This window comes from Nannobrachium achirus, assembly GCF_963921795.1.
Source record: "Nannobrachium achirus genome assembly, chromosome: 8".
Taxonomy (NCBI): Eukaryota; Metazoa; Chordata; class Actinopteri; order Myctophiformes; family Myctophidae; genus Nannobrachium; species Nannobrachium achirus.
In genome coordinates this window covers 17,376,639-17,389,311 of record NC_137817.1, presented here as the reverse complement: position 1 = coordinate 17,389,311, position 12,673 = coordinate 17,376,639, and the positions used below count along the sequence as shown (strand labels likewise).

At 45.3% G+C, this 12,673-nt stretch overlaps 1 protein-coding gene across 5 annotated transcripts in view; it reads left to right on the top strand.

Moving 5' to 3' along the window:
• fli1 (Fli-1 proto-oncogene, ETS transcription factor) overlaps positions 1-12,673 on the top strand; it is a 63,730-nt gene that overhangs the window by 31,810 nt on the left and 19,247 nt on the right. For 4 of the 5 annotated variants that reach the window (XM_080732202.1, XM_080732201.1, XM_080732205.1 and 1 more), the window contains one exon: positions 7,396-7,464. The exons of the other annotated variant lie outside the window; for it this stretch is intronic. In XM_080732202.1, the coding sequence (XP_080588328.1) occupies positions 7,396-7,464 (69 nt within the window). The remainder of the gene's footprint in view (positions 1-7,395; positions 7,465-12,673) is intronic. 5 annotated transcript variants of the gene reach the window in all.

Genomic DNA, 12,673 nt, shown 5'->3' with positions numbered 1-12,673 from the left:
AATTTATTAGTGAATTAATTTTCCCCATTGACTTATAATGGGAATGGCAAAAACTCACATTCAATTATTTTTTTTCTCGCAAACCATAGGGGCTACAGTTACAAAACTTGGAGAGGAGATTTATAATGATATCAAGGATTAAAAAAAAAAAAAAATCGTCACTCGGCCTCATGGTGGCGCTATAACAGTCCACTTTACGTTTCGGCCTGTAACTCTTGAACCGTAGGTCGGAAAATTAAAATTCCCTTTTCCCTGGATTCCTTGGGTCATGACGCATCTCCTCATATAGGCCACGCCCATTTGCGCCAGGATAGATTTTCCGCCATCTTGAATTTTCTCCAAAACACACTTTTTGCTCCTTTTCCTACATATTTTCTTCAAATGTCACAAAAATCGGTACACATGATCTACACACACACACACACACACACACACACACACACACACACAGCTCCACTTCACACGGGTGTGATTTTTAGACAGTGAACCACTAATGAACCGTCAATACTTAGTCCACCCTTCTTTTCCTTCTACACCAAACCTCTTTGCCAAGAATAGCAGATCTACAAGCTCACAACGCCTCGCAGCACGAGGCGTTGTGAGCTTGTAGACCGGCTATTTTTGGCTAATGTTCCACACAGAATTGGAATACTAGGGTTCAAGTGGTTTGTGTAGAAAATATATCACACAAAGATTTGGAGGACCCCCTGTAGTAACTCTGAGGACCCCCTAGGGATCCCGGACCCCCTGTTGAAGACCCCCTGCCCCAAAGTAAGGCCCTGGAAGTATTAGTGATCACAGGTCACGTGACATTGGCCCCGCCAACCCCTGCTCTCCGCAGTCCGCACCCCCCCTCTTCCGAACCCCGGCGGTCGGTCGGTTCGGCACAGGAGAGACTGCAATCATTTTCATACACATCTGTCCGCATCATGTGTGCATTTTCGCTCTGTTTATTGAAACTGATTAACATTCCTTGGAGTCATTAAGCCCCTGCGTACGTATATGTACGCTCAGGGCCCGGCACCGAGGCTGGGACACGCTTCCCCACCCTACGGCCATACCATAACAACACATTCCTGCCACGTCACGCGCAAGAAATATCCCTCTACGAACGCCCACGCCCACGGTCCGGTCTGTGGGCACCGCCGTCTGAGGCAAGCCGTCTGCCTGTCTGCCTGCCTTGCCCGGGCCAGCCAGCTGCGTGCAGTAACAAGGGTGGTTGCCCGTGCATTATTTTGGCCTCATTGTTGGTCACTTATCCAGATTTTCATAAGCGATGGACGCCCGCACCCCAATGTGCTTTCAATTTAGGGGGTGCAATTTGAGAATTTGTTCAAATTAGTCTGTCAGGGAGCAACTGCGGACTGTTTGCTTTATCGCACCCATGTAGGTCGGTTTGATACCACATGTGCTGGAAGCGGAGCGCGGCGAGAGAGAGGGAGGGAGGGAGGGGAGAAAAGAGAAAGAAAAAAGCCTCAGACAACGAAATACTGTATCCTCCAAGTCCAACGCACGGCGAAGGGTGAGACAGAAGGGAGGGACGGACAGACACAGAGCGACAGACAGACAGACAGACAGACAGACAGACAGACAGACAGACAGACAGACAGACAAGCAAAGAGACAGAGACAGAGAGACAGAGGTGGAAAAAGTACTCTAATGTTTTACCTAAGTAAAAGTATCAATACTGCAATGTAGAAGTAAGTAAAAGGCCTGTGTTCAACTGTTACTTGAGTGAAAGTGCAAAAAGTATTGGCATCAAAATGTACCAAAAAGTACCAAAAGTAAAAGTACAAAATGTTTGAAAATAGCAGATCTACAAGCTTGTAGATTGGCTATTCGCAAATAGCCAAAGTATATAATAGGCGATGATAGGTGATTAATGTATGTTTTAATAATAAGTAAAAGTACAATATCTGGATCTGAGATGTAGTGGAGTAGAAGTAAACATATTGGAAATTGGAAATACTCAAGTAAAGTACAAATACCTCAAAATTGTACTTAAGTACATTACTTAAGTACATTTATTTACTTATTTATTTATTTACTTTACACCACTGGACAGACACAGAGCGACAGACAGACAGACAAGCAAAGAAACAGAGAGAGGAGAGAGAGAGAGAGAGAGAGGCGTTGGGAGGCAGGAGAGACCAGGCATGGAAACAAAATCTAGATCAAGAAAAATAAATAAATTGATAAAACGTGAGGAACAAAAACATAACCAGTGAAATCCCTGTATGATTTTTTTCGTTGGTTTCCACACTTTCTACTGTTGGGATTTCTATTAACGTTCAGGATTCGACTATGGAGGAGGAGGACAGATAAGGAATGCAGAGAGAAACGGGGAGACAACACAAGTGGGGACAGGGGAACAGTACATGTGCGAGAGAGCCACTAGAATAGAAAGTATACGATATAGACAGGGGAGTGGGGGAGTATTATTTTTTTTGTGTCAGACGCGCATGGAAATGGCCCGAGGTGGCCGTGATTGAGTGCCGTTGGAGTATAGCAATAGCTCTGTTTCCCAGCTGTCGCCGTTCTCCGTGTCTGGATGGATTTACAGTGAGGGAGTGAAGAGGGGGAGAGAGAGAGAGAGAGAGAGAGAGAAAGAGAGAGAGAGAGGGAGAGTGATAAGTCTGGGCTTCTGCTCTAGCACTACTGCTAGCTCCAGAGTGGGGGACATTCTCAAGCCCTCAATAGTTTATACAGACCATAAACATCTGGGCTTGAGGGCTGAGGAGGGGAAAAAAGAAGGTCTGGAGCTCTCTCTCTCTCTCTCTCTCTCACTCTCTCTCCTCTCTCCCCCATCACAATATTTTTATGGAGCACCCCCTGCATTAGTTCTCTCTATTGGCAGATTATCACTGGTGTGGAAGGGATCAACAGCCTGGCCGTGAGCCATTGCTGTTAGCGTGTCTGCTTTTAGACACCGTTATACTCTGCAACTACAGTCTGGGCAATTCAGTCAACGCACGTCTGGATTCAGTCACTTAGCGCTATGACCACTTACATACAGTATATGCTGTATCAACGTCGGCAATAATGTTTTACCTCAACGATGGACTTTTTAATATACAGTTCTAAATAAAACTAGTGAAAACAGCAGATCTATAAGCACACTTGTGTGCTTGTAGATCGTCTGTTTTCACTACTTTTGTGCGACGACCTTGTATGATGGAGCAGGGCTTTACTTTGCGAAAGAACGTACACATTTGAAACTTGGAGATACAAGGTTTCTGCCCGACAGTGACGATATGCTGTATCAGCATCGGCAATAATGTTTTACCTCAACGATGGACTTTTCAATTTACAGAAAATACGTGTTTTTGAATTGCCGTTTCAATACACGTTTTTTGATCCACGGTCAGCTTGGGGGAGTTTGTAGATTCTCGTGTAAATACAACGACACTGACATTTAGATTTGAGTGAACCGAATGTGATTTGAGCCTAAGCTGTTTTGCATTTACAAATGGTTTGCGATTGTGTGGACTCAAAGTGCACCTAGTTAGAGCATCCTTATACTTATTGGGTTTGCATTGCTTATAGGGCTGGCTTCCATTTGGCCCCTCTTCAGGGGGTGAACTGCCCAAAGGTGGTGGTGTGGTGGGGGGTGGGGGACCCTCAGTTTGTTGACAAAGCCCAGGCCGCATGTTTGAGGCGATGGCGTATCGTATGGCTTGACAGAATCAGCACCAGGGCCCCAGATGAGGTCCACAGTGATGTTGGACAAGCCAGAAAGATTTCTGTCAATATTATGGGTGTCCAAAAATGGAGGATGGGGCCTTTTTTGAAGAACCCATCAGTCACAAAGAGGAGAGGAAAGAAAATAGTCGGGAGAGATGTTACGTAATCAAACAGCCTCCAAGCAGATGTGGCAGGGGAGAGAGAGAGAGAGAGAGAGAGAGAGAGAGAGAGAGAGAGAGAGAGAGAGAGAGAGATTAAAAGAGTGAGAGTCTGAGGGGTAGAAAGAGAAAGTTGGGTAAAAGAAGAGAGAGAGTTTGAAAAGCTGAACGTGGGCCAAGCGTCCCCGCTGTTCCGTCAGATTACCCAGACATGTTTGTTTTCTGAGGGGGACGAGTGCGTCCAAATAAATAGGCAGCGCTGTCAAGACTCCTTCGCCCCAAAGTGTCGGCAGTGGTTTGCCTCTCTCTCTCTCTCTCTCTCTCTCTCTCTCTCTCTCTCTCTCCCTTTTTGCCCATTTTCTCCATTTCTCTTCCCCCATCACTAGTCTCTCCCCCATAGTCCCTCACCTCCTCTCTCACACACACTTTCCTTCATTCTGCCACTCTGTCTGTCTGTCTGTCTGTCTGTCTCTCTCTCTCTTGCTCTCCCTCTCGCAGCAGTCCTGAATTGCTTTGTGGGACGGCTTGTGGTTTTCTCAGCAACGCAGCCTGTTTGCCTGTCTGGGTCAGCCCACATGTGGAACACAGTAGGAAAAGGGTTAACAGATCCTTCCCTCCCTCCTTTTGCTCTCCCTGTTTCTTTCTTTTTCTTTCTTTCTTTCTTTCTTTCTTTCTTTCTTTCTTTCTTTCCTTCCTGTGTCTTTGCCTACTCGCGTGTCTCTCTCTCTCCCTCTCCTCCTCTCGTCTTCAGACGGTGCTGTGTTGGCTGGCCTGCGCCCTGTGCAGCTTACGCTCAGCGTGTGGAATTATTTTTGTATGGGGGAGCTGCGTTTGATTGCTGTGCAGGGACCCTGGGCTCCATACAATGGCTCCCCTGTTCAGAGGCCCCCGGGTCTCCAAACTCGACCCAGAGCCTTGGGGGTGCCGTGGAGTAGGAGTAGTAGTAGTAGTAGGTGGAACTGGGAGGGGTGGCGTGTGTGTGTGCATGTGCGTGCGTGGGTGGGTGGGTGCCCCTCGTCTCTACCACTCACCCCCCCAAAAACAGAACCCAAGTCTACCACTGTTACTGGCCCCCTTCCACCCTCGAACTTCACCGCCTCCACCCCACGGCAAGATAGGGAACCCGCCGAAATACACACACATGACACACCAACCACCCCACCCCCACCCAATCAGAAAAAAAGGCATCATCCTTAAACCGGCAACTCTCCCCCTCCACCCCTCGGTTGTCTTTGTGCTAAATCTTTGCGCTCCCCGCGTAGTAGCAGCGCTTGTGTTTTCTCTGTGCATTTTTGGGTCTGTTTTTCCACTCGCTGATTTATGCCTGGGGGCAGCTAAAATTAAGAGAGCATTTTGGTGCCGCCCAGGGTGCCTGTGTAGCGGAGGAATGCACTGCTGAGTTCTGCTCCATAAGGTGAAATGAATAGGCAGCCATATGCAGAGTCTTGCTTCCCCGATTTTATTATTCAAGAAGTAGTAGAGGTTTGCAGTTAAAATGTCGACTGACTTCGGGTGGGGGGTTTTCCACCCTTCTACAGAATACTTGCACCCGTAGCTGGTTGATTTTTTTGTGGACTAAACTTAATATGCCATGTATTACCCCACCTCTCCAGGACAATGTTTTTTTAAAAGGTATAAACATAAGTGATTGTATGAGAAATGGAAAGGGTTGAGCTATGTCCTAATTAAGATGCACCTTCTACTGCCACCTGCTGGCTATTGAGCACTGTCACTGTGCTTCCTGGTGCACAGTACAGCAGTACTTCACACAGTCTGTTACTTTTCATCTATACTCGGTGGAAGAATTATGGTACTGTAGAATGATACCTTATATTGTTTATTATGTTGCCCATCTTTGGCCTTTGATATGTTTTGAACATCTGAATCAGAATCAGCTTTATTGTCATTGTCATTTCCATAGAAAAAAAGAAAGGGAAGAAGAATAGGGGGGTGGCAAAGGGATCAAGAAAATCAACAAACGAATTATTTACATATTTACACATGGTAGATATAATGGTATGCAAGCATAATAGGGGCAGATGTACAGTATACCGTGCATGATATACTTATGGACGTTAGTTAATGTTTTAGAACAGGGGTCTTCAATGTTTTCAGGCCAAGGACCCCTTAGTTGAGAGAGAGATGAAGCAGGGACCCCCACAACCTTTTCATAGATTCCATATAGTTTCATTGTTTGACAGAACGATCATCAGTATATTTTGGATTCATGTTAATGTGGGTTTTCAAATATTTAACCACTTGAACCGTCAATACTTAATAAACTTGACCTTTCACTGTACTTAGTCTGCTCTTTTCCCCCTCCAAAGCACTTTGCCAAAAATAGCCGATCTACACGCTCACAACGCCTCGCAGCGCGAGGCGTTGTGAGCGTGTAGATCTGCTATTTTTGCTAAAGTTCTCAGATTATGGATCCTATAAGTTCAAGTGGTTAATATAAATTAGGAGGAAAAAAGCTTCTATCACACAAAGATTTGGAGGCTCCCCTGTGGTAACTCTGAGGACCCTCTAGGCCTAGGGGTCCAGGACCCCCTGTTGAAGACCCTTGTCAAGATGGATTGGCTCAGGCCTGGTATCTATTGTTTTGGGTACAGCTTGGTCCCACTGACACAAGCAAGTTCCTCTCTCTTATAGATAGATTGATACCTGTATTGATCCCGTGGGCGATCAATCAGGCGCCAGAGACAGTCTTATGCAGTCTTATCTTTGTATAGAACTATAGGCTTTCTCCCTGCTTTGCTCGGAGCACTACTTTACCACCAGTCCACCACCCTGAATGTTTAATGTACTTCTCCCAGTAGATAATGTACTAAACATCTATCTTATAACGTTTGCCTCAACAGTTACTATTTGATACAGAATTCCTCGACACTCAATATGAGTAAATTAAAGTTGACTATAGGAGTAGTAAAGTGTAGTAGAATCAACAGGGCAGAACAGGGTAGAACAACCCTACATTAAGTTTTCTTTCTTGCCAGTTTTGTCGCTATATTTCAGAGCCTCTTACTACAAAACAGGGGTCTTCAACATTTTCAGGCCAGGGACCCCTTAGCTGAGAGCGATATGAAGCAGGGACCCCCACTACATATTGTATAAAATTGTGTTGCAGATTAAAAATGCTCATAGATTTCACAGACAGCTTAGACTTGTTTGACAGCACTGTCATCATGTTGTGTGAGTAATGTGTATTTTAAGACATTTAACCACTTGAACCGTCAAATACTGTAGTCTACTCTTATTTTCCCTCTACAAACCTCTTTGCCAAAAATAGCCGATCTACAAGCTTTTAGCTTGTAGATCTGCTATTTATGACTAATGCTCCACTCAGAATAGGGATGCTAGGGTTCAAGTGGTTAATGTAAAAAAACATGATCCTATCACACAAAGATTTGGTGACCCCCCCTGTAGTAACCCTGAGGACCCCCTAGGCGTCCCGGACCCCCTGTTGAAGACCCCTGCTATAAAAGACAGAAGAGATGGAGCCTATAACTATCATTTTTTATTGATTCTTTCTTTGTTTCTGGTACTGTTGCAGGTAGCTCATCGTTATCCTACAATACTCCATCTCATGCGGACCCGTCCCCACGCCTGGCTGCCAAAGAAGGTACTCAGTCCTACCTACCCTAGATACTGTACTCACTGTCCTCATTCAAACCTGCTGCTCAGTTCACCTGAATGGCACTATTTTGGTGCATGTGTGTCTGAGCTGGAACTGGTTAGCTGGTGGGCTACACATGGGCCTCCATGTGACACCATACAGAGTACAATCCAAAATAATCCATACACTTAGATATAGATATATTATTTTATTTTATTTGGATCTCTTTTAGCTATCGTCTAATCTTCCAAGAGTCCAGCAAACACAATACATTAGGCTACTTTACAGCATACAATAATGATACAAAATAATAATAATAGAATTACAGCGTTAACATCAAAATACTACTCACTCATACACACACACACCTGCTAGGACATGCAATGGTGCCCAAATATACTTTGTTGTATAGCGGAAATAGCAGATCCACAAGCTCACAATGCTTTGCGACGTGCTGTTAGAGTGATAGGAGTGTACAAATTTGGTTATATTTGTACACTCATTTGTACAAAAATGGGTGAATTAGCGCACGCACACACACACACACACACACACACACACACACACACACACACACACACACACACACACACACACACACACACACACACACGCGCAGATGTGTGTCTGTGGAGCACACACATCCCCAGCTCAAGGCAGGTGCAGGTGTTTTCTTTTTTTGTTTTGTTCCTGAAATAACAGCCACAGAAGTGCTACAACACAGTTCTATTCAGGCCTTCTAACCTGAGCATTAGGAAAACACTGGTGGTCACAACAGAATAGAGATAGATTAGCAAGACAAAGGAGCGTGACGATGGCTTCTGTTCACAGTTAGCGTGGATGGAAGAGACTGTGAGAGTGCTGCTGGTTTGAATACGGTGAAGTGAGCAGCAGGCAGTTTGCATGAATGAGACTGTGAAATAAATGGACATGCATGAGAGAGACAGGTGGTGAAGCCACCGTTTGTTACAAGAGGGTGATTGGCCTTTGTTTTTGAACGCTAGACTCTTAGCCGCTTAACACTCTTTATGCACCAGGACATGGCAGGAACAGAGAGTGAGAACGTGTATGTATGCTGACTTTTTTTTTAGTTTTTTTTTTTACTATACGTTAAAGAAAACAATGATTCAATCTGACACACAGTAGTGGCTACACTCTGTTCTCTTTGGGTTGACCTACTGTAGTAGTACTTTATAATGTAAATAAATAGGCGTTCCTATTTTGGGAATGCATTAGGTGATATTTATTTTTAATTCCAAAATCCTACTATACAAGCGCAAAATCTCTGTGAGTGCATACATGTGTATGTAGTTCACATATCTCTGAACCGTCCGACTGACTTCAAACTCACCATACACGTCGCTGACGACCAGAGGGAGTGCTGTGTCCGGCGTCAAGTTGGTCGGATAGGTTGTCCAGAACTGCCGATCCGACCGATATGCCCATGACGTACTGTATATGAGCATAATACTGATGACATCAGGGATCTCCATGAAATGAAAGGGACACGGGCAGACAGATGGGTACACCGGGTATTGCAGTACCGGGAGGGGGGTTCTGCAATACCATTGTTCCTGAGTAGGCCGAGTAGTAAATAGCAGATCTAGAAGCTCACAAGGCATCATATCGTGATGGGTTGTGAGCTCGTAGATTGGCTATTTCGCGCTTCGGTGTTGGACAAAGTATATACAGCACGGCTTAAGTGGTTAAGAATAGTTTATAGTAAATGAAGTTTTGCTTTGTCTGCTAGCATGGCAGGGATTGATGGAAAAGATAATAGCTGGGTATTACATGCAATGAATGCTGGGAAATCATGACAGTGCGGGAGTGTGGTACAGTATGGCCTGTAGTCTGCTCAGCCAGGGACTTTCATTCTGGTTTGACATCTAGATAGTGTGTGTTGAATTGTTTCTTGGTTCTTAATTCATTCCCAAGCTGGGCACTCAAAGTCTGAGTGGTTGTGACGTGTCACACATGACGCTTGGGGTCTGTTGCCGGTTCAATTCTGATGCTGGTCACACTGATGATTTACTACTGCTCTTTAGTCTATCTCTCCTGGTTTTTCCTGTCTCTCCCCACTGTACTATCAATGCAAGTACTAAAAGCAGTGTTTTTTTGGAGTCACCGAAATTCTATAGGTCACCAATGTATGTGTGATAATCGATATGACATAACATCAAATGTATTAGTTTTCATCAATGCTAAAGTAGTTGCCATCCAAAGGTGTCTTTGAGGATGAACTGACGAATGACAAACCATATGTTGATGATTACTTTAGCTTTGATTGGAGTATGGCAGTCATGTGACGTAATGACCAGCAGATATGATAATGAGGTATGAGGACAGACCTGACTGGCAGCTGACTACAGCTGGGCAGGACGACTCCCGTATCCTGCATAAACTAACTTGTCGCTTCATTATGAGAATTTAATTCAAGCCAAAACATATTTTCAGTGTCCCTATAGGACAGTAAGTGAGTGAGTAGGGCGCTACCACAGGATGGAGTCCCCACCCCTCGGGGCACTTTTCACTTAAACACTTAAACACGTTCTGCTGACACAAGACTAAACCCTCAGTTGCGGAACGCTCTACACGTCCTTTACATGGACTATACGGTGTCACCGCTGCAGACAGGGCCGGGGACTGCAATAACAGCGATAGCCTCGCACACAGGATGAGGGGCCGTATCTAGGAGGGAGGAGAGGAAACGCTAGCGCTGATAAGTGTCCGAGAATGCCCTCTCTCTCTCTTTCTCTCTCTCACCCCCTCTCTCTCTCCATCTCTCTCTCTCTCTTTCTCTCTCTCTGTATCTGCCTCGGCTTGTGAGCGTTAGCAGACCACGTACTTGTTCTCGCCCCGGCTTCAATAGCAATAGAGAAACGCGGTTCAGGCCAGATAAGATTCTGCTCGGTCACCCCCTGACCCCCGCTCTTCCTGGTTCTCAGCAGCAGGTATTTGGACTGGCAGGGATAAAGGGGCGACTCCCTTCAGCAGCACCCCCCCCCCCCCCCCCCTCCCACCCCCCCTAACCGAGGTGGTTTCTATTATGAGTCGCTCCTGTAACAGAGTGTTCCTCTCACAGCGTCCCTTACAGTCAGGGGCGTCGCACCAAATTCTGGGCCCTGGGTACAAGGATTCACAGCGGGCCCCCCATGAATGTTAACTATTGAAAAATAGCAGATAAACAAGCTCACAGCGTGGCACCGAGTGCTGCGCTGCAAGCTTGTAGATCTGCTATTTTTGAAAAATCATGAAAATCTTTGAATATTTCAAATCCTCTGAGGTTTTTTGAAAAACCTATGTTTCTATGTCAGTGGAGCTCAAACCTTTTCATGTGAAGGACCCCCAAAATGATATATATTTGGCCATGGAACCCCATCTCAAAATATTGAGGTCCAGGGACCCCCAGAAGCAAAATTTGAGTTACAAATGTTCGCTTAAAAAATACATATATTCAAACATTTGCACACATTTTCACTACTTTTCAAAAATAGCAGATCTACAAGCTCGCTGCGCGGCACTCGGTGCCACGCTGTGAGCTTGTATATCTGCTATTTTTCAATAGCTAAAGTATAAAATAATTAAGGCCCCTCCACCACCTTGGGCCCTAGTAACTCAGTCCCACTTTCCTACCCCTTGTGACGCCCCTGCTTACAGTAAATGCTGGGCTGCAGACGGCCAGCTGCTGTCGGACGAAGAGGCCAAAACTCAGAGTAAAAGTTTAATTAAAAAAAGAAGAAGAAAGTTATGACATCTAAACCAAAAGCCAAAAAAAGAGAAAGAAAAGAAATTAAAGACAGCTAATGTTTTGGTTTGTGTCACAGGCATTTCATTTGACAGAAATGTTATACTCCATTGGAAGAGAGGAGGGTGCTTGCCTCAGCGATGCCTGCTCCTCCTAAGTCCTTCATCAACATTTTGCTGAGATCCATATTGCCAGATGTCTGTGTTCAAATTGCCTTTTTGGAGAACAGTGGAAGAATAGCACGCCGGCTCTTTGGGGTTGAGTAAGCACGAGTGTTCAGCAGGAGACTGCCTTTAATCTGCTCCAGACTGCACAGTGTAAAATGCAATGTTATGAATAAAGGAGAGCATATAAAACACGGAATGCCAGCAGCTATGAAAGGGTGTGTGTGCGTGTGTGTATGTGTGTGTGTGTGTGTGTGTGTGTGTGTGTGTGTGTGTGTGTGTGTGTGTGTGTGTGTGTGTGTGTGTGTTTGCGTGTGCCTGTGTGTGTACGTGTCTGAGGTCTGTCTAAGCATGTGTGTGCGTGCGTGCGCGTGCCTGTGCGTGTACGTGTCTGAGGTCTGTCTAAGCATGTGTGTGTGGGCGGCCTGCATGCCTTAGTTCGTGCCGCATGCATCAGAGTGTCCGTCGTGGCTTGCTGGTGAGGGTGCGTACGTATGCATTTGGGTTTGTATGGTAGAGAATATACACGTGTATCATGTACCATATGTGTCTCAGTGTTTATGTACACATGCGATGGCCCAGCAGTTGGGTAATGTAGCACCACGTGGCTTTCCACGAAGACTGAGGCATGCAATGTTTATGCAGAAGTTGTACTGTATACTCCTGCACCAAAAATAGACGAATAGGATCTACAAGCTCACGACGCATCGCGATGCCACTACTTTCGGCACGGGACACCGTCGTACGGCTGCGTATAAATCAGGCTTCACAGACTGATGTTTTTCTTTTTCCATCTGTAGCCTCCCACATTGCAACCTGCTTCTTTTCACTGAATCAGCAGAAACGATGACTCACTCCTGTGATCATTATTTTTACTGAGACGCAGGCTAACAGGTTGCCGGGTGAGGAGGATGCCCTCATCCTTGTCTCATAATCGGTAACCTAAAAGTTTCCAAAACAACTTAACTGAACGCAAAAAAAAAAAGAAAAAAGAAAAAAAGAAAAAAACATAAACCAAATTTTCCGAAACCAATTATGTCAAAGTCAGTTCTTGAGGAAACATTTTGAGTTTTCTCCCGAAGGAGAAGGGGGTGGGTGGGTTGGTTGGGAGAGGAGAGGAGAGGAGAGGCTGTCATTACCACATGTGTCTGTGGTGGATACAAAAAGGGAAAGTATACAATGATTGGTCTTTTTTATCTCCCCAAACTGTGGCCTCCCAAGTTGAAACAACCATCTCTCTTTATGGGGGACTTACTGCTGCACATAAACAGGCGTGTTGCTGCACCATGCTGAACCTGTCAGCTGT